Here is a 27,845-nt window from a genome sequence, read left to right on the forward strand (position 1 = left end):
TCTCTCTCCTCTCCCCTCCCTCCCTTTCCCTCCCTCTCTCCTCTCCCCTCCCTCCCTTTCCCCTCCCTCTCTCCTCTCCCCTCCCTCCCATCCTGTATCTTCCCTTCCTCCCCATCCTGTAACTTCCCTTCCTCCATGCTGTCTGGTCCTGGATTTTATTCTCTTGAAAGTCAAATTCTATTTCAACCTTTTGTTCTGTGTTTGGAGGGTTGTGCACCATGGAGCACACCCTCCACATGTACCAAAAATCGAACTATCTTGACTGATTTTTTTATTTGTGAACGAAGATGTGACGGTTTATTCAGGGTGGAAACGATGACACGATAAACAATTGCACAGGAATAACTTAAATACCAGAAATGTCTATTCCTACTTCTTTGTTCATTCGAGTACCAATATGTCAATATTGTTGAGAACTCTGGGTCGGTAGGGATCATGGCAGGAGTTCTCAAACCCACTATCTGGCCGGCGATCCTGTAAGCCGATGAACTGCCGATAATTCTGCAGGTAAGGAAAAGGGAGAGAGAAAAGAAGAGAGAAGTACGAGGCATGTTTGTGGCTTCTCGCTCAGTGGACGCAAGCTGGCATGCTTACGTTGATCCCAACAAAAGAGAGGAGATTAGAGCGGAAGAAAGAGTATGAGGGTAGATGGTGTTATGCGATGTGTAGGGAGGGGTGCAGGTCGTGACTGCGTGTAGCTTATAGGAAGACGATGTGAGGTGCAAGTCAGCAAGTCAGCCCTGAAAAGAATAAGGGGTGCTCGTTGATGTTCAGTGCATTCAAATGGAACAAAGTGTAAGTAGGGAAAGCAAGAGAAAGGTAGCATACGGTAAATCAGTGTCATGACCAACGTGTCTGGGAAATCACCGCTGGATGGGCCCATTCTCTGTTCGGAACCATGCTGGATCGTACTCTCCACCAGGCCTCTGGACACCAGCTTACTCTCATCCTGTCAGATGCTCATACGTTGAATCCCAGATGTGCAAACTCCTCGATCTGCACTCATCTGTGGCTTTTATAAGCTGTGGAGAGGCCTGGCATTGTGAGTAGAGGATAAATGGGATTTCTGAGGCAGCCATTCAAATGAATGGGGGAAAAGGGAAAAACTTTCAGACTCAAGGCCCAAAAACCCAAAATAGGAGAATGATTTTTCTCCCCACCTATCCCCTTCCCTCCTATACAAGCAAATGTAAAATTGAGACTGATTTTCTCCCCCTCCCATACAAGCAAATGTAAAATTGAGACTTACTGATTAAAGCACTTCTTTCCTTTCATATTTTCATTCCACTCAAAGAGTGAACCAATGAATATTTGTCCATATTCGACTTTGGGGAATAACTTAATTTTCCTATTACATTCATCACCCTCAAGTATATTCACAAAGATTACTTTGGAACTTGGTTCTTGTTTTAAATGTCTTTGTTGAGCAGAAATTAAATGATAAACTTCTCTTAATGCTCTGTAAATTTAAACTCAAACATGAATACATTACGCACATTCTGTAAGCTGAGTGCAGCTGAAAACAGGAAGCTTGGGAAAAATTTCTAGAATTACTAAGCTGTTCAAAAACAGGAAAGAGAACAATGAGAACTCCAGGCAAAGATCCAACTAACTTCCTCCAACATGGTTTATAAGCCAGGCATTTATCTTCTGTGTAGTGTTTTTTTTTCATTTTTCTCATCTTGACCCAATGGTAAATGACTGAGACATGAACTATCTTTCATCTGATGAAGAAGATCACCCATCACAAAATTGGTAAGTTTGTGTGTGTCGATTGTAAAGTCTGGCTTCCTCTTAATCTTCCAGACTTAAGATTGTAAAGTCTGGCTTCCTCTTCCTTCAAAGGGCGGAGGAGCTCCTTGTGAGCCAACGGCCATCCATATCTAGTGCCCAACTGTGTCTGCAGACGTCCTCCTGCAGTTGGGTTACTTCTTATTAGGAGGTTGGTGGCAGGATTTGCACTCCAGCCACCGTAAAACCCTTCATTCCGCAAAACGTAAAAACGCAAAAAAATCTGAAAACCCACTCCGTGGGAGTACCTCCTGTGCAGCTTCCCTTCGCAGGGCAGCTCACCGGATGACGGGATTGGGACAAAGCCTTCGGGACCCCCAATCTTTGATCGGAGGGAAACCATGGGGTAACATCCCTGGGTCAGATTGCGGGAGAGTGTGTCGGAGTGGTGCTGAGGTGTCGTCCACCAGACGGCGGTCTCCTTGGGTTAACCTGAGGCGGTCCCTTCGGGTGGGTGCCTGGAATGTCCTATCCCTAAGAGAGGATGATCACCTGTCTCTGTTATCATCTGAGCTCAAGCGTTTGGACATCGCGATTGCAGCTCTCTCTGAGGTTCGGAGACCGGATTGCGGCGAGATAATGGTGGGTGGTTACACCTACTATTGGTCTGGTCGCTCTGATGGTTACCATACCCAAGGAGTTGCTGTAGCTGTGTCCAATAAGCTGACCCCAATGATAATTGAGGTAACACCAGTCAACGAGCGTATTATGAGATTAAGGATTCGTCACTCCTTAGGTGTCATTTCCCTGGTCTCTGTTTATGCTCCGACTGAGGCGAGTGATCTCACCGTGAAGGATGCATTCTACGCCACACTCGAGTCTGTGGTTGATCAGTGCCCCAGACGAGATACACTTCTAGTCTTGGGGGATTTCAATGCATCGACTGGAACTGATAGGGATGGTTATGAGGTGTGTGTTGGTCCCCATGGGTCAGGAACTATGAACCAGAATAGCACTAAGTTCCTTGACTTTGCAAGAAGTCATGGACTTAGGGTGGCTGGTTCATGGTTTCAGCGCCCACAAGCTCATCGCTGGACTTGGTATTCCAACGCTGGCGGTGTGGCAAAGGAGATTGACCATGTCCTCATTGACGGTCGTTGGAGGATGATCCAGAACTGCAGGGTCTACCGGAGTGCTCAGTTCCTCAATACTGACCACAGGCTTGTTGTCGCAACTCTAAAGCTGCACCTTAAATCCTGGAGAATGGTACCATCCCAGCCTAGGCTGGATGTTGCCAAGCTCAGGGATGAGAGAGAGTAGCTGAGGAGTTTGTGAACAGGCTGAGTGGACACTTGGGGGGTCTGGGTGCTTTGGGGGGTCCTGAAGAGTTGTGGAGCGCCTTCAAGACCACCGTCCTTGATGTTGCCGGTGGATGTCTTGGAACTCACCGCAGGGCAAAGAAGAATTTTGTCTCTCGAGGGACACTGGATACCATTGACCAGAGTCGCAGGGCCAGGCTGAATGGCAGAGCAGAGCTGTTCAGGGAGCTGAGGCGTAAAACTGCACGTGCACTGAGGGTGGACAAGGAGGCCTATGTGTGAGGAATCTGTGAGGGGGTAGAGCATCACCTGTGGACAGGTGATTCTCGTCCCGCTTACAGGGGAATTCGCGCATTACGTTCATCCAAGCCCATCCCTCGGAGCACTGCAGTTCGAGCAGAGAGTGGAAGGCTCTTGACAGAGGAGTCTGAAGTGAAGGCCCGCTGGGCCGGTTACTTTGAGCGGCTACCAGGCTGATCCCCCAGCTGTCGAGTTGGACGTCAAGGGTGTTACAATCCCTGTTGCTGACCCTCAAATCAACTGTGGTCCACCTTCGCTTGTGGAAACACGGGCTGCAGTGAACCAGTTGAAACGGGGCAAAGCTCCAGGGATCTGTGGCATCCATGCCGAACTTCTCAAGGCTGGTGGAAATGCTGCACTCGTGTCGTTGCATGCAGTTTTGTGCTCTGCCTGGAACACAGGCATCATCCCAACTGACTGGAAGAGGGGCCTTGTTGTCCCTCTCTGGAAAGGGAAGGGTGATCGCCAATACTGCAACAACTACCGAGGGGTGACGCTGCTCTCAGTGCCGGGCAAGGTCTTTGCTCGGATAATTCTTGATAGGGTTCGCCACCATCTGCTTGAGCACCAGCGTCCAGAGCAGTCAGGCTTTACACCAAAGAGGTCAACGATTGACCGTATCCTTGCACTTCGTGTCCTCACCGAACGCAGACGAGAGTTTCGGCAGGGGCTGCTTGCAGCCTATGTTGATCTCTGTAAAGCGTTCGATTCAGTGAATCGGGATGTCCTCTGGAGGATTCTTGGTCTTCGTGGGGTGCCACCAAAACTGATCGATCTGATGTCTGAACTCTACTCTGGTACTGAGAGTGCTGTGAAGTGTGGTGGTACCACCTCTGACTTATTTCCAGTTGTTACTGGAGTTCGTCAGGGATGTGTACTTGCCCCCACACTTTTCAGCACTTGTATGGACTGGATTTTAGGGAGGATGTCGGAGAGATCAAGTTGCGGTGCATCGTTTGGGAATGTCAAGATCTCGGACCTTGATTTTGCAGACGATACAGTCATCTTTGTGGAGACTTTAGACATCCTTTTGGGGGCCCTCGAGGTGCTGAATGAGGAGTCGGAGCTGCTGGGATTACGGGTTTCTTGGGTCAAAACTAAGATCCAGACTTTCTGTGACATCTTGGATGCTGCTGTCCTGTCTGTGTCTGTTTGTGGTGAGGATGTTGAGGTCGTGGAGAGATTCACTTACCTTGGCAGTGATATTCATGTCTCTGCTGGCTGCGAGTCAGAGGTCAATAGACGTCTGGGTCGGGCCTGGGGAGTCATGGATTCACTGGATCATGGGGTGTGGCGCTGCCGGTACCTGTGCGGGAGGACGAAAGTCCGAGTCTTCAGGTCCTTGGTACTTCCAGTCTTGCTCTATGGGTGCGAGACTTGGACTCTGACCAAGGATCTGAGACGGAGACTTAATTCCTTTGGTACCAGGTCTCTTCGGAGAATCCTTGGCTATCGCTGGTCGGATTTTGTATCCAACGAGCGGTTGCTGAGAGAGACTCGGATGAGATTTGTTACCTGCATAGTCCGTGAGCGTCAGTTGCGGCTGTATGGACATGTGGCTCGTTTTCCTGACGCTGATCCTGCTTACCAGATTCTTTCAGCGAGGGAGTCTCATCAGTGGAGGAGGCCAGTGGGCCGACCACGTGCCTCATGGTTGCAGCAGGTTGACCATCATCTCAAGGAGATGGAGATGGGCCTGGCATCTGCCTGGGGGGTGGCCAGACGGAGGCCCCTGGAGTACCGGCGGAAAGTGGACGCAGCGACGCGCTGTTCTGGCACATGCTCCCATACCTGACCTGACCTTCCTCTTAGAATGATAGTAAAGCAATTAATTATTCATTAAATCATGATACGACTAATAATTTTTTTTTTTTTTTCTAACAGGTTGTCCCCAATAAGAACATCGTTGATAGCTGATGTTGAAAATGAATTATTTGAATTACATGATGAGTGGATAAAAATGAATGACTTTCTTGAAGACATTTATTCATTTCGGAAAGAAATGAATGATATTTTTCTTGGATGGCAAGAAATTCTCTCACGTCCTTTGATCTTGAATGACCCGAATCCAAGGTGAGAAAATTGTGTGTGTGTGTGTGTGTGTGTGTGTGTGTGCGTGCGTGCGTGCGTGCGTGCGTGCGTGCGTGCGTGCGCGCGCGCGCGCGTCTTTGACTCATTATTATTATTATTATTATTTTCATTTTAAACACCTGTCTGGATGAACCAAACACACAACTTAATCTTCTGGAGGAATCTGACATGACACTCTATCTTCTGGAGGTAAATGTTATATTTATTATTTTATTAATATCATAATATAATCATCTTTATTTACCCAAATTGTTCTTCACTTTTTGTTTTGAACAGAATATGTTGATCGAGTTTCAAAATCACAAGACATCTGAAGCAGGCTGCTGGGAAAGATTGTCCATTCTCGCAACTGAATATTTACCCAAAGAAAAATGTTTAATATTTTCAATCTTTATTAATTATATTTGCTTTGCTTTCAATTATTTAATTCTTAATTATAAACAAAGAATAAATGGAGTGCAAAAGGGGGGGGGGTGATATATGCTGATTTTGAAAGTATCCTTGAAAAGATAGATACTGTTTCTCCAAATCCAAATCAATCAAACACAAATTAATATCAAAAACATTCTCCTTGTGGTTTCTGTTATTATATCAAATCATCTGTTGGTGGTGAATACAACAAGGTAGAACTTTATAGAGGAGAAGATGCCTCAGAGGAGTTTGTAAGACAATTGGAAAAAGACTGCATAAGACTTAGAGGAAAAATGGTTAAAACCTATAAACCAATGTCATTAACAAAGGGAGACAAAAAGGAATTTAGAAAGAACAGTATCTGTCATATTTGTGAGTAGAAAATGGAGGGAGATGTCAAGGGTAGGGATCACTGTCATCTTACTGATAAATATAGAGGTCCAGCTCATTCCCGTTGTAATCTTAATTACAAGCCCCCAAACTTTATTCCTGTCTTTCTTCACAACAACGCTCACTATGACACACATCTATTTATAAATGAACTTTCAAAGACATCTGGAGATATTTCTGCCATTCCTAACACAGATCAAAAATACATCTCGTTCACAAATACAATTCATACATCCCCCATAACCCACATCAGATTTCTTGACACATACAAGTTTATGGCAAGTCCATTATCTAACTTAGCATCAAATATTAAAAACTTACCGAATCTTAAATCGCATTTCTCAAATCAAGAAGAGATTGATCTCTTATCACAAAAGGGAATATATCCGTATGACTATATGGATTCACCTGAGAAGTTTAAAGAAACACAACTTCCTTCAAGGGAAAGTTTCTATGACAAGTTGAATTAAACTCATATTTCCGAAAGAGATTATAGACAAGCAAAAAAGGTTTAGGAGAAGTTTAATATAAAGAATCCTGGAGAATATCATGATTTATATCTTAAAACTGATGTATTGTTATTGGCTGATGTGTTTGAAACTTTTAGAATAGTCTGTCATAATAAAAATTCTTATGGATTAGACCCCGTTCACCATTACACAGCCCCAGGTTTGGCTTGGAGGGCTATGTTAAAAATGACAAAACAAAATTTGGAATTATTCAGTGATATAGATATGCTTTAAATGATAGAGAAGCCTAAAAGAGGAGGAATATCTCAAGTATGTTCCAAGAGATATGCTAAAGCAAATAACAAATATCTTCCTGATTATAATAAGAATGAGGACAACTCTTACCTGATTTATTATGATGCTAACAATTTGTATGGGTGGGCTATGTCTCAATCTTTACCTTATGGAAAACTTAAATGCGTTGTAGAAAAACATTATGAAAAAGTTTTCCAAGACATTGTTTTCTCCTCTCAAAAATAATTGGATGAAGCTGAATTTGGATATTATTTTGTGGTTGATTTAAAATATCCAGAAGAACTTCATCACAAACATAAAGACCTACCTTATGCCCCTGATAAAGAAAGTCCAAGAAAAGAATGGTTAAGTGATTACCAACAGTCATTAAATATAAAAGGTAAATCTCCAGAAAAACTACTTACTACATTAAATGATAAAGAAAGTGATGTTTTTCATCAAAGGAACTTGAGACAATATTTATCTGCTGGGTTAAGAGTGAGGAAAATTCATCGGATTTTGAAATTTATACAAAGTCATTGGTTAAATAAGTATATTGATTTTAATACAAAAAGGATAACAGAAGCAAAAACAGATTTTGAGAAGGACTTTTATAGATTAATGAATAATGCTGTATTTGGAAAGACTATAGTTAGCCCAAACCCATTGTATAGAGGGAATATGTGTGATTCATCCGGGCTGCGACGATTTGAGTAAGCCATTTTTCTTTCTCTATTGTTATTTTCGACCATTAAGCCGCCAACAACGCAAACAGCCACTACCTTTACCTTCACAACTCCATCCCGCAAACATCGCTTCACCGCCATTCCCAAACGACGCCCGCCAACCACCAAACCAACACAGAAAACCCCCCACCACCTTCGCCTATCTCCTTCTCCAACCATCAACCACACCACCAGTCAACACCAAACGTCGTGCTGTCCAGGGCCCGTTCTGCGATTGGTGCCGAACGCATCGAGCCGCGAGCGCGAATGGCGGCCTTTCCGAGGGAGAAATTCGCATCAGGAAGGCTTCACGCCCCCTTTTTCTCCGTCCAATTGGCGAGCGTCGGGCGGTATGGCCCTGCCTCCAAGCGCGATGAACGTGGATTCTTTACGAGAGGAATTCGGATCAAAAGGGATTCACGCTCCCTTTTTGCCGCACCAATGGCTGAACAGAGGGTGGCGTGGCCCCGCCTCCAATCGCGTTTTGATCCTGAAATTTGCATATAGGCTCCTCCTTCGGCCTATAAAGACGCGAGCATAAGGCGACTCGCAGAGTTCGCGCGGTTGAGTTGCAGGCGGCTGGTCGGGGCAAGTGAAGAGTTCAAGTTTGAGTCGAGTGAAGACGGCGGTCGGCAACGAGGTTGCGGTGTGGGGGTCGCTCGTCTCGTCGCAGGGTCCAAGCCAGCCAGCCATTCCCCTCTCCCTGAGCATCAGCAATTCCCCCCCCCCCATCCGCGCTGAGATAGTGCCGGGGGGGCCCCGTTCCTCCCCCATCCGAAACGTGGTGCCAACAAAACTGCTTGCGCGGAGCACGCCAGAGAGGGCTCGCTGACCCTGCCAGGGGCACGGAGTCGGGGCGCAGCTGCGCGAACATTGCGGCTTGCCCGCCATAGCGTCACGAGGACGTGGGTAAGACCTACTCAGTCTCGTGGACCTGGCCGCTCCTCCAGGATCCACGCACATTTGGTCCACAGACCTGTCTGCCTCCTTGCCTGTGAGGGTGGCTTTCTTTCCTTTGCTTTTTGTATGAGTGATGTGGTGCCGTGTCCCGACAAGTAGAACTGTATGTGTTGTAAATAATTTCCCTTTTATTCAGTCTTATTGCATTTGCTTTTGTTGCATCTTGTCTTGACTGTAATATACGTGCCTTCCGTGCTTCGGTAATAAATGTGCATTGCTTGTTGAACTGTTTCCCGCTTTGCTTCGTCTCCTTCCTTTTATAGAATCTCCATCTTGCATCACGTAAGGGATTCGTAGTGGGTTTCAACATCCCGGTAATTAATCGGAACCGTCAAGGCCGACGATAACTCCACTCCGTTATCCCTGTAATACAGAATGAACCGCTTAAGCGGTTCGTGTCTGGAGTGGGCCTGTGGCATGGTACAACTCCTCGGTACACTACTCGCGTGAGTACTTAGGTAAATCGACCATTCGGCGATCGGACCCTATTTCACGCGGGTAGAATGCGGACTGAGTTGTGGTGTGGTTAAACCCCCACCCGTGACTGCCTCCGGGTGGTAGTTTCCGGAGGGTCACGACTGAATTGTCAGTTCCGGTGGGCGAGGCGGCCGCTTTTGGCAACACGCGGTCGATCGCACGCCGGCGGGCGCGAATTCGCAACAATGTATATATATATATATATATATATATATATATATATATATATATATATATATATATATATATAAACACACAAGTAATTCTAAGTCAGGTGATGTGTTGTTTTTATCAAAGAATAAAAAGGTTATTGGTAAGTTTAAAGATGAATTGGGTGGGAAGGTCATGAGTGAATTTATAGGATTGAGATCAAAGTCTTATGCTTTTACATATATTGATAATAATAACATTGAAAGGTGTGATAAGAAGCTAAAGGGAATAAAGAAAAAATATAATCAAAGAAACAATAAACTTTAAACATTATTACAACTGTTTAACCTTAAAGAAGGAAGATTGCAGAAAAATGAATACAATAAGAAGTTATAAACATCAATTGTATACAGAAGAGATAAATAAGAAAGCATTTGGAGCTTTTGATGATAAAAGATATATTTTAGAGAATGGAATCAATACTCTCCCTTATGGTTATAAGTACAAGTGTTAAGATATTGGGTTTGGAATTTTAACAGGCTACCGCTGTCTTTTTTTACTGATTTATAAATGATAGAATCAAGCAATAACCAAACCAATGAGTGGAGATGTAATCAGCCTTGGTATTTAAATGGATAACATAAAGAATGTGAGAAATATCAAATGTCTTATTGAAGAAATAACTGGGGTAAAAGTAGATAAAACAAATAAGCGGATAAATTTAAGTACAAATAAGTTGGAGGATGTAAAGAAAAAAATTAATATCCTTGAATGGACTGAAAACTTTGATGGTTATCAATTGAACAATGGAAAAACAATTTACTACAATCTCAAAATGATATGTGGCTCAGGAGGTGGTCAAACAAGAGCATTGAGAGAAGTTTATCATTTCATTTCTGCTCACCAAAGATATTTAAACGAAGAACCATGATCCAAAGTAATCTTTGTGGATATACTAGATGGTGATGAATGTAATAGGAAAATTAAGTTATTCCCCAAAGTAGAACATGGACAAATATTAATTGGTTCGTTCTTTGAGTGGAATGAAAATATGAAAGGGAAGAAGTGCTTTAATCAGTAAGTCTCAATTTTACATTTGCTTGTATGGGAGGGAAGGGGATAGGTGTGGAGAAATTCAGTCTCCTATTTTGGGCTTTTGGAGCTTGAGTCAGAAGTTTTTCCCTTTTCCCCCATTCATTTGAATGGCTGCTTCAGAACCCCATTTATCTTCTACTATTGTAGATGAGCAGCATCTTCTGCCTTGGCGGTGCTGGGGTTTCCTCAATTCCGCTCCTGCAATTAATGTCGAGGCCGCACGGTCCTTCCGCTCAGCTGTGCCTGGGAGGTCTTGATGTGGTCTTTTTTTTTTCCTGTGGATCGCTGGCTTGTAATGTGTATTTCGCTGGTGGTTTTGTCATGGAAAGATGTGTATATAATATATATCCATCCATTGGGACCATCCATACTCTGTGCAGAGCGTTGGTGCTGCCCAAGCAGTTTCCTTGTCTATTGAGCACAATACTGGATGGGTCGCCACTCCGACACAGGATACCAGCAAGCTGGCGCTCATTTTACCGACCTCGGAAGGATGACAGGCAGAGTCAACCCCACCTGGTATTAATTCAGTATTTGAACTCATGATCCTCGGATCCATAGCCAACCACCCTAACCATTAAGCCAACACCAGGCAATATATATATATACATATATATATATATATATATATATATATATATATATATATATATATATATATATATATATATATATATATATATACATATATGCGCCTGTAATCCAGCTACTCGGAGGCTTGGGTTGGAGGATCGCTTGAGGATGGGGGCTCTGCACTGGGCAGGGTGTAGAGCAGCCCGGAATCATGGCGAAACCCAAATCCTGATCCCTGTGTCGTAAGAGGCGACCAGGGTTGCGTCAGGAAGGGCATCCGGCGTAAAACCTGTGCCAAATCAGTATGCGGATCATAACGGATGATCCGCTGTGGCGACCCCTAACGGGAGCAGCTGAAAGACGAACAACAACATATATATATATATATATATATATATATATATATATATATATATATATATATATATATATATATCGATTGATCTATCTAAGACAGGGGTTCCCAAACCCAGGGTCGTGACCCAAACCTGAACCCCCCCCCTCAAAATCTGTTTTTTTTGGGGGGGGGGGTTCAAAAGCATTTTCTCTGACAATTTTTATCATAGGTACACTAGGTACCAGTGTCATTTGGGTTGCGAGGCAAATGTGATTTCAAATTTTGGGTTATGGACAAAAAAGTTTGGGAACCACTGATCTAAGACAACATGCACAATGGGGTTCGATGATTTTGTACCAACACAATGCATATTCCCTGACCACTGATCCGTGGGAGAGGCACTTTAGCTACTCGATATACTATGGAGTTAACTACATGAGGGTTCCTTTCTGTGTATTGTATACGTCTCCCCAGGGTCTCCAAAAACGGTCTCAATATTGTTACGTGGAAAGGAGGAGGGGGTGGGGGGAAGAGAGCTATCAATAGCTAGACTGTGTAACATGGTCCGTGTGTTTCGAGTAGGTTCGATTGACACGTAACGGGGAGCTGTCGGAGTAAGTCATTTTATTACACGTGGCATTGAGGATGCGGCTTATGTAATTCATAGACAGGATAATTAGGGTAATATTGTATGCGCAAACCCCTCTTGTTTGCGGTTGCGGCCAGATGAGGACTTCCCAACAGGTGAGGGGCACATAAAAATGGTCACATGCTTCAAAAATGCCGACAAAATCTCTCAGGCCAATGTGTGCAAACCATTGTGGCATAATGCGCTGTAAGGCCCAGAAGCGGGAAAATACTTTTTTTATTGGGGGCCACCCCTGTGTGGAGGGGTGGAGGAGAGGGGTGGAGAGAGTGAGCACATCAGAGCTCCCGGTGTGCAGAAAGAGGTTGAAGAAGAGGCGCCAACGAGAGAGGATCACGAGGACTGGATCAGTGTGCATGTCCCGAGGTGTTCATCGTCGCTGATGCTCCTAATGGTGGACTTGTCTCATCTTTCATTCAGCTCATTTTGTCATTGGCTTACTTCGTTGCTGGCTTACTTCATCATTGGCTATCTTCATCTACAGCACTCTGTTTTGTCGTTGTTCGGGGAGGACGGCTCTCCGAAATTTGGACGCTATTCTCGAGCTGCATCATCACCTTCCACCCTGCACATCTTGGCAAAGGAAATTCCTCGCCTGCAGTTTTAATGTTTGTGAAAGCGCGATCTCTGGCATCCAGTGTGGGTTAGGTTTTATTTATTTCTTAGTCATCATTATATATACGTTTGCGTGTTCCCTTCTCCGTTTTTGTATTTGTTGATTCACTTGGAATGTTCTGAAATGCTTGTCTCATCCACCTTTTCCTCCATATTCATTATAAATAAACCTTTAAAAAGGTAAGAAACATGTTCTGTCCATCTGCCTTCCGTGTGTGTGCCAGCACTTTGTGCGACCTTGGGATAAAGGATCCTGGTACAGATGGCCTGTGTTCACGGAGCTTCCAACGTGTTAATATTGTTGTGGTTACCAAATTCGCAAACCACCATTCAGGTCCCTTAGGTGAGATATCTCGGTAAGTACATGTGTAGTTAGGCCCAAACCCGTTGTCTAGTGGGAATACATGTCATTTATGCGTGCTGCGACTCTTCAGGATAGCCGTTTTTCTTTTACTATCTTTAATTTGGACCAACCGCCATTGTTACCACCACCAGTCACAACATCAACCACCAACCACAACGCCGCTTCACCACAACCGCCACGACCTTCACGTCACACCTCGCAACCGTCGCATCGCCACCGTTCTTGCGCCGCTTGTGGGTACCGGTGTTGGACTCGTGCAGGGCGCGCGCCGAACAGCGTGTACAAAATCACGGATTTTGTGCTTCAAAAACGGATCAAAAACGACACACGCCCACTTTTGTTCCGTCCAATCGGTGAGCGAGGGGCGATTTGGCCCCGCCCCCAGGGCGTTGGAGGGCGATCGATATATGCAAATTTATGGATCAAAAAGCATTCACGCCCACTTTTTCTCGGGCCAATGGGGAGCGAGGTGAAAGGTCGAAGGGAGGGGGTCAAAGATGAGAGGGCGAAGTCACGGGGCTGATATAAGCGACCGTGTTCGTCAGTCCAGTGAGTAGTAGAGTAGGAGAGTCGAGAACAGAGAGTTAAGACTTCGCGGGCGGTGGAGTTGGCAAGAAGGAGCTGGTCGTCGTGTGCGTTGGAGTCGGAGCGGAGGGGACGGAGCTGTGGAGAGGCGGCGAGGGCAGACGAGGGGGTGCTCGCGTCGTGCAGGGAGCTGCACCCCAGGGAGGCCGACAGCGCGACCTGGCCGAGGTGGAGACGCTCGTCGCGGGGCAATAAAAATCCTCTATACCCCGAGCATCAGCAACCCCCTCCTGTTTCCCCCCGCGCTGAGATAGTGCGACCAAGGGGGCCCCTTTCCCACCCCCTACCAGACACTGCCCGCGAGGCCCGCGGAGTTGAGGCACCATCGCCGCTCCGCGTCTCATCACCAGACGGGTAGGCCCGACCCGGTCTCGGCCTCAGGCCCGCCTCATCCTTGAGGGTATTCTTTCCTTGGTTTTGGGTATGTGTTGTCGGCGCCGTCTGTGAAGTAAAATTGTATAAGTGTTGCCATGTGCTCGTGTAATCGGTATTAGATCTGCATTGTCGCATTTGCTTTTTGTGTAAATTGAATTGTGTTTTTCTTTTCTGTGTGCTTTTGGTGGAATTGAATATGTGTGCTTTCCGTTCATCGCGAATAAATGTGCTTTGTGTTGAACTGTTTCCCGCTTCGCTTCGTCATTTCCTTCATTGAATCCTCATCTTGCTTCACGTAAAGGGTTGGTAGTGGGCTGAATACGTCCGATAATTAATCGAACCGTCGAGGTCGACGATAACACCGCTCGGTTATCCCGATAGTACGGAACGGGTCGCTTAAGTGGCCCGTGTCCGAAGTCGACCTGCGGCGAGGTGCGATCGCCCGGTCTACCCTCCGCGTGGGTACTTAGGTAGGTCGAATTTGGCGAGCAACCCTATCCCACGCGGGGGCTGATTGGCTCGATCGCGGTGAGACCGAAAGGTCCACCCGTGACTGGTTCCCGGCGTTAGTCCGAGAGGGTCACGACTGGATTGTCCGTCTGGTGGGCGACGTGCCGCGATTCGAGTTACGTGGCCGTCAGCACGCCGGCGGGCGCGAATCCGTAACAATATGTTTTGCTTTTTCCCTTTTATGTTCACGAAGCTGCACACAAGTAGATGTTTTACTCTTTAATGTTCTGTGTTTGTTCATAATCTTTATTTTATTTATCTTTGCTTTGTTTAAAGCATGTTTTGTTTTTGGCAGAATCTTCTATTGTGGTGGTGAAGGTGGAACCTGAACCAACAACAAATGGTTCTCCCTCACAAGGTAAGAATCGAAAATAATACTATTCATGTTGAAGGAAATGATACTTAATGAGAGAACTTGTGTTGTGAGTTATTGAGTTTGAATTCCACAAAGTTATATTTTGTCTTTGTATTCTTGCTTTCCGTAATATTCCCAAAGGTTTTCGGACAGCGTAGTGGAAGTTGAACTGAACCCTCCCAATGTGTACATGCATATCATCACGTGATCGGTCCCCGCTCCAGACATGTCGTTTTCATTTCTGCTCCAGATCAACCAAGTCCAACTACTTTGGACCGGAGACCATGCACTGTGAACTTTTCCATGAATAGCCCATTCTAATTAATTTAGTGACCCCGAAGCACATCTGAGTGGTGAGGATGTGCATCGTGCTTTGATTGGGATCTAAAATCCGTCGATAATATGATCGAGTTTAATAATCAGCTTAACCCAAACCAAACATAAAACAGCAAAATTGTGGGATAAAGAAACAGCACAGAAGCATTGCTTCAGGAAATAGACACATTATTGAACTGGAATGGCACTCGTTCGAGCGCATACCACTACCAGGCTGAACAGTTTACGTTTTGTATCCCACTAATAGGCCAGATCTGCATTCGATCTTCATCAAAATCAAAATAATTTGTCCTCGTCACACACCCAACCTATCCACCAAGTTTCGTCCAAATCCATCCATAAGTTTTTCAGATGTCCTGCTCACGGACAGACAGGGGTGGAAACATAACCTCCATCCATCTTCGGTGGCAGAGGTAATAAATGAGAGACCAGGTTGAGACAAACATGCTATGAATCCCAGCAAGTATGACAATTAAATATAACACTGTGAAGGTGCTTTACCATGTGCTTATGAAGGTCACCATCTTTCTGGCCATTCTCAGAGAACAGCCTCAGTGCCCGTGAGGCTGGCAGTTCACTCAGGCAAACTGGCAGGCACTGCACACAGCCATCTTATTTCAGGACTCGTCTCCTATATATCCCGCCCTGATGTTAACTCAGCCTGGTAATTCTTCCACAGAATCACTGCTCACCTCCTCTTATTTGTTCCTCTTGTTTCCACCTGTAGAACTAACTTCCCCATTCTCTTCATTCTCATTCTTCCCTTCAGGTCTTCAAGACAGCTGTTCATCGCCATCTCATATCATCCCCGATCCAAAACCATGATATTTTCTAGACCCATTAAACCACCCCCACCCCTTGACAACTTTTACTTCTGTGTCCATCTTGTCTACCCCTTGCATTCTCCCCTACCACTCATTGTTGCCCGCATCCCTTGTTGGTCTGTTTCCATCTATTTTTTTTCCCCTCGGCCCTGCTGTTGGCATTTCCTCTTCTCTTTCCACTGTTCTTTTTAGCCGCGTCGCGTTGCGAACGCTGGCTCTAAGAGAGCTCCGCGTTGTTGTTGTTGTTGTTGTTGTTGTTGTTGTTGTTGTTCTTCTTCTGGTGAAGACAAAACCTTAGGACGTGGCTCTTGGACACATTTGTCCTTGTTGTAACATTGTGTCCTGATTAATTCTGTGTTGTCGAATAAATTCCATGAACCATCAAAAACAACAACCTTATTTGTGAAAAAAGAAAACCTTACAATATCAATAGCGCTGTATTTAAACAATTACAGTTGTACTAGTATTGTGAGGTGCCACATTTGTTCACCATTTGCATGACTAAAGAATCAGTTAACTGAGATATGATGCTACCGGACACCAGCAGACTCGGGCATGGTTCGATGGAAGGACATACTCATGCAGACTTTCTTTGGGCGTGGGGGTCTGCTGTGAGTAAAGTGACCTGAGGGTGCAGAGCCAGAGGTAGTGTCCTTGACACAAGCAAGGGAGCTTGAGAGAGATTGCTTCTCACTGGTGTGATGGCATCACTTCCTCAATCGACATTTTTGGTTGCCCGGCTCTGAGTAGAGCTCTCCTCCCCCTTGCCTTTCAGAGTTCAGAGTCTGCAAAGTCCTTTGGCAGCTAACCCTGCTACACCACCCAGCGAGTGGCAGATGGCCAATCCTTGCTTTTCCTTCCTAAATGCCTCCACCCTTCCTCCCCCTTGAAGTCCTGAGTCCAAGAATGGTTATTCCCATCGGACATGGAAGAATAATATTACACACACCATTACTGCAATAGCTACTACAGATTACACACCGTCTCTGAGTGAGGCACATACATATGACGACTTATCCCGATCCACTTATCCCCCTTCCAATCCTTCTCCATCCCTCGCCCCATCTCACTAAAAAACGTATCAATATTTTCCTCACAATGAAAAGTAGCATGTGCTTTAGAAAGTTATGCAGCAGTTATTGAATCTCGTATATTATGAAGATTCCAAGTGGTAAAGAACTGACTGATCATAACATCAAATGGTTACTTGTGGCTTGAGGTTCACAATATTTCCATCACATTGGGCTTCCCAAGTCAACTCTGGGTAAAGTACGAGGGATGTGGAAGAGAACGTTTTGTTAAGTTTGAAAATAAGACAGGTGTTCCAAAATTATCCACAAGTCTTGCCAAAAGACACTTCAAAGAAAGAATGGTGCAATATTATGTGTGTTATCATTTTGATCGTGACACGGTCTGAAATGTCCTTGCTACGGGAAGTGAAGAGCGCTCAATTTGAAATTCAACAAATGGCTCCATTTGTGCAAATAAATTTCCTTTTTATCCTAAAACTTTGATAATGTCATCATGTCTAATACAGCTGTTTACAGTGACCTGGAGGTGAAGCTAGAACTTTTCAACAATCTGTTCTTCAAACATATGAGGACAAAAAGACCTCCTAACCATCACCCAGGTGATTACCGCATTCACAAGGAATGCGGTAAAGTTTACATTGGTGAAACTGGTAGGGCTTTCACCACCAGACTGAAAGACCATCAGGCACATAATAGATGAGTTGAGCGGGGAAAATCAGCAATAGTCAAATCGTGTACAGAATAATAATCATCGCAAACTTCTCACATCGATTAGTCACTGGCACACAAGGAAAATCATGGAAGCTATGGAGATACATTTACATCACATGGTCCTCCAAGAAAATGGGCTATCCATAAGTGACATCTGACTCTCTCTCATTAACAAGCTGACAACTCCAATCACGGTTATTAATTCTTGGAGGACAATGAAGCATGCTGAGAAAAACCACACCGGCCAATCAGAAACACACAATGAACAGCCAATCAGCACCCCACAGTAACCAACCGATGGGGGTGTTGAGCTCATAAACTCTGCATCCATTCGTTCCAGTTACTTCCTCCTGTCGATATGCGGAGCATGCCCAAAAGGTTGAGATCTACGTTTTTTTTTTTTCCTCTTCTTTTGTGCTTTAGAGTTATTTAAAGTACTGTATAAAGAATATAAATAGCTCTTTTAGGAGCTAATACATGGTGCAAACCATAAACCTTTTACTTTATTTTCAACAGTTGTTATACACACACTAAGTCCAGAACTAGATTACCTGAGCAAAATATTTAATTTCCAAGGAGACATAAATTTGTGACTACTATAATCCAACAAAGAAGAGCCATTAAGTTGGTATTTGGTGACTCACGATATTGGATCGTTTGTAACCCTTCTTCGTGACGAGAAAACAGAATTTGGAACTGATTACAATTTGTCTGGAGATGTTGGTCTGATAATAATCAATTGGTATATGTATTCTTTAATTCTGAGAATTTAAATGGTCTCACCTTCTCGTGCTGGAAGGATTGTTGAATGAACCCACCGATGTGTTTTTACGGTCGGGCATTGAAAGAGGTCAAATCTCTCCTCTCTATTGCTTTTTTTTATTTATTCATACGCAGCCTGGGGCTGCTTGGCTGCATCATTTTCTGGGAGCACGGCTGCGCCGCTGATGTAATTCCCCATTACCAGCACACTGGTACTCATTTCACTGACATCGGAAGGATGATAAGCTGAGTCAACCCGCCTGATGTTAATTCAACGGTGGAGGACGGGCTTGAACTCAAGACCATAAGATCTTAAGCAAGCCACCCTAATCGTTAAGCCAACCATCCATGGGGACCATACTCTGTGCAGAGCATTGGTGCTGCCTAAGCAGTCTCCTTGGCTATTGGACACAATCCTGGACTGGTCTCCACTCTGACACAGGATACCAGCAAGCTGGCACTCATTTTGCCGACCTCAGAAGGATGACGGGCAGAGTCTACCCCACCTGGTATTGATTCAACACCCAAGCAGGATTTGAACTCAGGATGCTCGGATCCCAAAACATTCAGCCAACACCAGGTTTATATCTCCATGGCAGACGCAGTAGCAAAGATGGCCTGAAAAATCAGCCACAGATCCCACCTCTGAAATGATACATGGGTGCATTCAATGTCATTCCTTTTTAAAAATCAGAACTTTTCACAACTTGCAATCCTTTCTCTACATATCAGTGGAGTACTGCTATCCCCTCTGGGCTGGCATGGCAGAAAGCATTGGTCTCTGGAATTGTCAAATCTCAAGTTGTCAAAATCCTTTCATCATCTGTGTTGAGGAAAAAGTAGACTTGTTGCACTCACATTGCCAACAAGTAGTTGGCTCTGTTTAAAAAAAATTTTTTTACCACCTCTTCTCCTCCAGTCTGGGCTTCCTCTGTATTTTCAACCCCCAACCCTCTCCAGCTCCTGGACACATGCGTTCTTCTCTTCATCCTCAATTGGAAAAATCCTGAAATCCATGCTTAGACCATGGAGTTCACTCTTCGTTTTTTGTTCTTCTCACCCATTTGTGAAACTTCCTTCCTTTGGATGTTTGATTCCACCCTTCCATTGAGAAATCAAGTTTGTGATATTCCACCATCTGATGTAATCTTCCATCCCCACCTGCAATATTTTATACCCCCATTAATCCAATATAATCCAACCCTCTTACTTGCAGGTTTCCTCCACTCTTTTCTCATCATTCCCTTACTTGTTGCATCCACCTCCGGTCACACTGCCAGTATGTTGCTCTTTTGCCCCCTCTCTCCTCGCTCTTTCTTGCATTAGCTGAGTTATTGTATTGAATATGAAAATTCATTGCATTCAAAAGCAATCATAAATGCTGGACATGGTATTCATTGAATTTTTAAAATGCTGTACTGCTCCAACATTGGATGTTGTGCAGGTGAAACTGATCAAGTTGAGGGGAGATGTCTCCATGATAACTCCCTTCCAACTTCAAACACAATCTGTGTGAAGGAAGAGCTGAGTGAAGATTCTTGCAACGCCAATGGTGAGCTCACAGGCTTGTTAAGTATAGAATGATTGTACCTTGAATTTGCTGTTTCTCGTTACTCCTTGTTCAGATTTATTTAGTCTCGAAAATATCAAGATCATTTCCCTTTTGAAAAAGATCAAAGTTTGCTCTCAAAAGGATTTTGTTTAGAAAGTCAAACCTCGGCATCAAAAAGACACGAGAGGTTTGATGAGAGTTGTCTTGGTTGTGTTTCGAGATCAATTTACTGTAAGGTGTGCGATTGGTGATTTTGGAAGAAAAAACAATGATAAGATCTTCTCAGAGGCTGATGTGTGGTGTGTGCTTTGTGATAAAACATTCACTCACCCTCAATCAGTAATTCTTGTCACTGTTGAACAGATATTGTCACAACCACATCGTGAATAGTGAATACACCACCAGAAATCTTTCTATGACAAAACTGTTTTTCCTACATTTGTTAAACTACAAAATAAGATTAAATAATTTTTTTTCCTTTCACCCAAGTTGCTGCAGTAGGTGATTTGAATCAATTAGGACACACTGTCTTGTTGAAATACAGGAACTTGTGGTGTCATGTACAACCAAATCAGGTGTAAAGAAGTGCCAGGTTGAACTGAGTTGTATAATATAGGAATATAAATCAGGAAATCAAAATGAATTTGATGGCAATGGAAAATGATTGAGGTATATTCATTTACTTATTTCCGTGAGCCGTGACTGTAGAATGTGGAGCCGATGTATTCATGTTCATGACTTCTATAAGTGAGACTTCTCCAAAGGGAAGACTCGCTCTTTTGATAAATTATCTGTCTCCCTACCGGACTCCACATTACTCAAACACTGATGTGATATAATCAGTCAAATAAAGATACAGTGAACCCTCAAATATCGTGGGGTTACGTTCCTGGAAAATTCTGGGATAGTTAAAAACAAGGGCCGATGGGAAACGGGAGGGGAGGGGGGGTTAGGTTCCTGGGCTTTGAGAATATATAGAGGAAGGTGGGTGGCAGCTAAAAATAAACACATCACAATTGAAATATACATGTAAAGCATGTTAAAATTGAACTAAACATGTTAATAAAATAATCAAAAACACAAGACATTTACCTTTTTTAATTTATTCCAAAACAGCGACTTGCATAATAATAAGAGTATTACATGCTGTACTCTGCCGTAAATTGAAAACACAAGACTTAGCTCGGGATAATGATGATGATGCTGTGAGAGTGCGGAGTGGGGAAGGTGTGGAGGTTAGAAAGATGCGGATGTAGAACTTATGATTGCTGTTGCATTATCGGAAGCTGGTAAGCCAATCCTTAGCCACTCTGAACCCCAGAGCAGATCTTTTCTGCTTGGACAGAAAGGTACAAGATAGCATCCACTTCCAGAATAATCTCGTCTCATCGGCGTTAAAAACCTGCTGCGGCATAAATCCGTTCGCCTCGATTAGTTTCCTGAGCTGCGGTGGATAGTTTTTCGCAGCATCATGGGCGACCGATGCTGCTTCCCTAACTAATTTTACATGATGTCGGCCGAATCTTCTTTTGAAGTTCTCAAATCAGCCCTTGCTGGAACATGTGGGCAGCTGTAGTTGAACTGGAGCCTTTGGTCCCACCTCGTGGAAACGTTGGTAAATCTGCAATGATTTCTCCCATATCACCGGTCCACTCAAAAGCACCTTTTTCTGTGTTTTATCCTTGATCCAAACATTTTAGGGTTTCTTTCCATTCTTTCAATACAAGGATCACGGGACTGGAATGAGACTTTTGTGCGTTGCCGGGCACTGGCGAAAACACTTGCACGGATACTTGACTCTCCTTTATGGATATTTTACTCGCTTTCACAGATATACCGCGTAGTAAATTCATTGATCCCATCATGGTGGCCCACAGATGCCGCACTTTCCCCTCTTACCAACGTATATAACAACTCAATTTTTTTTCCCCCATCATATCCTTCCTCTGCCTTTTGGCACAATTAATTTTGTCCATTGTTTTAAATGTGAGCGCTTTTATTAACGGTGCACGACAAACAACAAAAGCTTCTTAATGGGAGGTAATCATACATATGGATGTAAATGATGACTCGTCTCAAGTCAAAAACCGCAATTGGTAAAATGAAGTCCTGCAATAACTAAATGGGAACACAATATGTTGCCTGGGATTTGTCAAAACCCACAATATTCAAACCTGTGACATTTGAGTGTTTATGTTCATTTCGTTATTTTTAATCAATTATAATAGTAGGGTTTAATCAACTTTTTTTTATTTTGTACGAAATAAACAATATTTTCCCAACACTTCAAACGGAAGAGTAAGACATAAACACCTGCTAATTTCCCAATGTGACCATGAAGGTTCTTGTGTAAAGATCTCGACACAAGTCCGTCTCGGTCCCTGAAGTCTCATCAATAAGTTTTATCATGGAAACTTTTGCATTCTGTTCCACTTTTGTTCCACTCTCTCCCCACTCGCATGGGTAAAGCATTTCCAAGGGTAAATGGTTTGCTCAGAAATACATTGATTGGCTTCCAGGTGAAGTTTTCATGAAAGTGTAAATTTCCTGATTCATGGCTGTTTCAAAAATGCATCCTCATGTGTTGATGATGTTTTTGCATCCCTGTGACAAATCTTTTTTTTCTGACCAATCTTCAGACAGACGCACTCCGAACATTTGGTTCAATGAAAGGTCATTTACCAAGAATACTGTAACGTTCACTGAAAATTATTCACAGCGACGCAAGAAGTCTACGGATTATCAGCAGAAAAGTATTAATCGACAAGAACAGATGAAGATTCCCACTTCTGAAAAGATTCACACGTGCACTGTATGCAGTCAATCATTTGGTTGCATTTCAACCTATCTGATACACCTGAGGACCCATGCTTCAGAGAATCATTTAAAGTGCTGTATTTGTTTTAAATTACTCCCTGATATCTCAACCTATCAGAATCACCTGAGGACACACTCTGGTGAAATACCATACACGTGTCATGTTTGCAACAAATCATTTCTGCAGAACTCACTCTACCGGGCACACATGAGGACACATCCTGAGGAAAAGCCGTACAAGTGCCTTATCTGTAATGAGTCATTAAAATGGAAGTCAATGTTCCAGGCACACATGAGGATTCATACCGGAGACAAACCATTTAAGTGCAGTTTGTGCAAAAAATCATTTCGTAATAATGACAAATGCCAGGTACACATGAGGACCCATTCTGGACTGAAGCCCTATAAATGTGCTTTGTGCGACAAAGCATTCGCTAACAATGCACAACGCCGGGTACACATAAGGACCCACACTGGGGAGAAGCCATATAAGTGCACTGTGTGCAGCAAATCATTCAGTAAGAATGAACATTGCAAGATACACATGAGGATTCACACTGGGGAAAAGCCATATAAGTGCAGTCACTGTGATAAATCATTCCGTGACGGCTCGACCTGCCGTGGACACGTCATGACCCATGCTCGGTAGAAGAAGACAATGAGACCGTCTTTCACTGTCAATAGTATTTTGCTCAGGAGGCATGGCAATGCAAGGAAAGGGAAAACGTTTCATGGACCAACTGAAGAAGTCAAAATATCTGCCAAACCAGAAACAGTCCCAGTTAATGAGTTTACCACAGTGGCAATCAGCAGTCCACAAATGCTTATCCAAAGACAAAATAAGGATCATAACTAATGAAGCCAGCCAAAAAGCAGTTAACGACATGACAAGTGATGGCAGAACAAATAATTTCATGAAAGAAGAAAAAACAGCCAAAGGAAGAAACATGGATTTCACTGTGCTATGGAAAACGTCAGACGTGGTGCAAGATGAGAAAGTGCAAACAAATGCAAATGACCATCATTTTGAAACACTGCCCTTATAAACACCACATTGGTAGAACAACACTTGATTCAATGAAAGTAACAATAACCCAACATTAAACAGTCACAGATGCAGAAACAAAATTAAGAGATGAACAAGGGAAATATGCAATTATAAGTGAATGGTCATTAGCAAATGGAGAGCTTCTACCATTGCCACAATGGACGCATATGACATTCACTTTGGATGAGTCTCGCAGTACTGTACAAACTTTTAAACAGGAATACCCAACAGATTGTGACAGCACAGCAGATGCAGAGACGAAAGGCGGGTGCACCACGAGAAACCCAAAGCAGAAGGTAGGGAGGGCCGAGTCACAATGAAAGAAAAGAGAGGGAAGCTGTGCAATTGGATGAGAATTCCGATCACAGCTCGACACCGAAAGGCCAACAGCACGGGCAGAGTAGAACTGAATTAAATGATGCAGACCTAACTCAAGAGAGAAAACAACTCAAGCTGACGAACCGAGCCACATGCACAGACAAAAGGGATGAAAGTAAGAACGGAAGATTATAATGAAGAGGAAGACAATGAGGCACAGCAAAGTGGAGAGGAAAAATGAAGATGATGATCAGTGCCAACTGGAAGAAGAGTTGGCTATCAAAATAGAGGTGAGATTGATAGCACTCAGAGAAAGACCATGACTCCATCGAATAGACAAAAAACAGCCAAAATCATGAGCCAGAAGAACAAACCAAGCACTCAAAAAAACAAGCTCAAATGAGCTAAGATCCTCGTCCTCTTAATGATGACGTCATTGGGATGTATCAGGTTTGCGATAAATTATCTGTGCTAATGCCCGGCTTGATTCCCGCAAACAAAATTCAAACAGCTTGCCTAGTTTCGGAGATAATGGTATAGGCGATTTCGATTAGCGGCGATATAATGACGTCAACTTTTTTTCTAGGAAGAATTTCCAAAATCGGAGATGATTACTGCCTGTGCATGGGCTTTCTGCATATACATGGCAAGTTTCACGTAGATCCGATGAAAACTCTGGGTTGTGAAACAAAAAATGTCAAAAAATAGGAATGACGTCATAAAAATTGATACAACGTCATAGTGATGTATCATATGTGCGGTAATTTATCTCTGCTAATGCCCTGTTCGATTCCCGCAAACAGAATTCAAAAGCTTGCCAAGTTTGAGATAATGTTTTAGGCGATTTCCATTAGCGGACATATTTTGACGTCATAACTTTTTTCTAGGAGGAATTTTCAAAATCGGAGATGGTTACTGTCTGTGCAGGGTATTTTTACATATATATGCCAAGTTTCAGGAAGTTTCGATGAAAACTGTAGGCTGTGAAACAAGTGAAACAAAAAACAAAAAATAGGAATGACCTCATAAAATTGATATGACGTCATAGTGATGTATCATATGTGCGGTAATTCATCTCTGCTAATGCCCTGTTCGATTCCCGCAAACAGAATTCAAAAAGCTTGCCTAGTTTCGGAGATAATTTTTTAGGCGATTTCCATTAGCGCAGATATTTTGACGTCATAACTTTTTTTCTAAGAGGAATTTTCAAAATCTGAGATCGTTACTGTCTGCGCAGGGTATTTTTACATATATACGCCAAGTTTCAGGAGGTTTCGATGAAAACTGTAGGCTGTGAAACAAAAAAGTCCACAAGAACAACAACGTGAGTAAGACTTAGAGATCCTCCACAAGGATCTAATTACACCGATGTCATCCCTTTGAAGGAAATCAATAATGTGTGCTTTTCAGCAGCACTGTTCATTCAAGAAAAAAGTAACGGGAAAACAATGCTGCAAGAGAATAGACCAGGTCCCACAAACAGAAAACAAACACTGCCATGGAAACAATCGAGGGACAGAGAGAATATCTGAGAAAGAAAACGGGACAAATGGAAAAATTCAAGAGGAGAAACTGAAGCCAAAAGCTAAAGAGGAGAATCTCAAAAATATAATGAAACAAAAAGAAATCTAAGAGAGAGACCAGGAGTCGATGAGCACTGAAAACAACTCAAAATATAAATGATAGCAAGGATAATTGAAATAAAACTGCGACGAAGCCAACAACAAAATACAACCAAACCAGCTGTCACTTCAAAATATTCTTCCAATAAATTGGGAAACAGAAGTAGCATATGGACTGCCAAAAATAATTTTCCTAAAAGGTTTCTTGAAACCAGAAAACCAGGAGAAAATGTTTCTTGCGAAATATTTTTAGCAGTGTGTCAATCCCCTCCCACCCCGTTCCACCCCACAATCCACGACAAAGATGAATGAGAATTTTTTTTTTTTGCAAATATAGTCAAGGCTCATGGAAGAGCGAGAACACAGAGTGGATCAAGACACAGCATAACAAAAAGAACAGCAGGTGGAGAAGGGGGGAATAGATGGATATGGACAAACAAGGGATGCAGGTAACTATGAGGGGATAGAAAGAACAAAAGGGGTGGACAAGATGGATATAGAAGCAAATGTGACCCATCGGTAACACAAAGGATACAAAGTGCAGTAAACGGTGGGTGAGGTGGTAACGTAGTTGGATGGGTTGGGGACAAAAAGGACATTCTTTGGCAATTTCATTATTTGAACGATTTATCATCATTTCACGGTTTTCTTGAAAAAAGTGCACATCAATCCACATAGTGCGTTGTAAATACAATTTGGAAACTGCGTTCAAATGACGACATAAACGCTCAAACTCTGCAAATTGAAAAGAACAGGATGGAATGCTATTCGTCATATTGACTTACTCGTAAACCAAAGTATTATGTATTCACTTGTTCAGCTTTGAAAAATATCATCTGTTCCAGAAATTAACATTTTGTTTTGTTTTTCTTATTGTGGATTATCCTTACAGAGAGCACAGTGAACGGTGAAAGGTGTTCAAAGTGGTCTTCTTTCTGCAATAATGTCACTCTGAAACAATCCCAAACGGAGAAGCGCCACCAGGGATCGCCACAGCATAAGACCGATTGTAGTTACTCCACTTTTATCTGCAAAAGTGAATTTGATCAACATGTGGGAAATAATTTGAACGAAGGGCTTTTTAAATGCACTGTTTGTGAAAAAGCCTTCAAAGGTTTAACTGATCTGAAAGCGCACGAGACGATTCACACGCGTGAAGGGCAATATACATGTTCTGTTTGTGCAAAGAGTTTTCAATATTTCTCATATATGAAGGAGCACGAGAGACTTCACTCAGGACAACGGCCACACACGTGTTCTGTTTGTGGAAAATCCTTCAACACTTCCTCATCTCTGAAAAGGCATGAAAATGGTCACACGGGCAAACACACGTGTTCTGTTTGTAAGAAAGCTCTTTCAACATCATCTTACATGATTAGGCATGAGAAAATGCATGTCGGCAAATACACATGTTCTGTTTGCAAGAAAGATTTTTCAACCGTATCTTGTATGAAGATGCATGAGAGGATGCACACGGACAAACCAACATGCTCCGTTTGCCAAAAAAGTTTCACAACATTATCTTATATGAAGATGCATGAGAAAATGCACATGGGTAAAAACACGTGTTCTGTTTGCATGAAGGCTTTTTCGACATTATCTTATATGAAGAAACATGAGAGAAGTCACATGACATATAAATGCTCTGTCCATGAAAGGGCTTGTGCAACATCTTCATATTTGAAAACGCCTGAGATGATTTACTCCGGCAAAAAAACCCCACACGTGTTCTCTTCGTAAAGAAGGCTTCTTGACAACCTTGGGCCGTAAAGTGCACGAGAGAATTCACATGAGCAAAAAGCCAAACTGGTGCCCTGTTTGTAAAAAGGTCAATATCTACTAAGAATGTGCATAACAGAATCCACATGGGCAAACCTTACACATGTTGTCTCTGTGAAATAGTCTTCATGACACCCTTTAGATCATCTGACACTTATTACCTTCATTGAGAGTTCAATATTGAAGATCTCATTAGCTGAATGATTGTTGGGTTGTGCAACATTGGTACAAGTTGGCTGTTGATGTACACTGGTTGTGAACTGATGCGTATTCTTCGGAAGAGCTTCCCTTGA

The 27,845-nt window shown here is 43.3% G+C and overlaps 1 protein-coding gene across 1 annotated transcript in view; it reads left to right on the forward strand.

The window, feature by feature from the left end:
- LOC147009940 (uncharacterized) overlaps positions 1 to 27,845 on the forward strand; it is a 71,121-nt gene that overhangs the window by 768 nt on the left and 42,508 nt on the right. Inside the window, exons 2-5 of the mRNA XM_085861215.1 lie at positions 14,693 to 14,755; positions 19,861 to 19,968; positions 22,608 to 23,432; positions 23,894 to 24,129. Of these exons, the coding sequence (XP_085717341.1) occupies positions 14,693 to 14,755; positions 19,861 to 19,968; positions 22,608 to 23,432; positions 23,894 to 24,129 (1,232 nt within the window). The remainder of the gene's footprint in view (positions 1 to 14,692; positions 14,756 to 19,860; positions 19,969 to 22,607; positions 23,433 to 23,893; positions 24,130 to 27,845) is intronic.

Source organism: Eptatretus burgeri, chromosome 17, assembly GCF_056783735.1.
Source record: "Eptatretus burgeri isolate ZD-2024b chromosome 17, Ebu_testis_v1, whole genome shotgun sequence".
In the NCBI taxonomy this organism is placed as follows: Eukaryota; Metazoa; Chordata; class Myxini; order Myxiniformes; family Myxinidae; genus Eptatretus; species Eptatretus burgeri.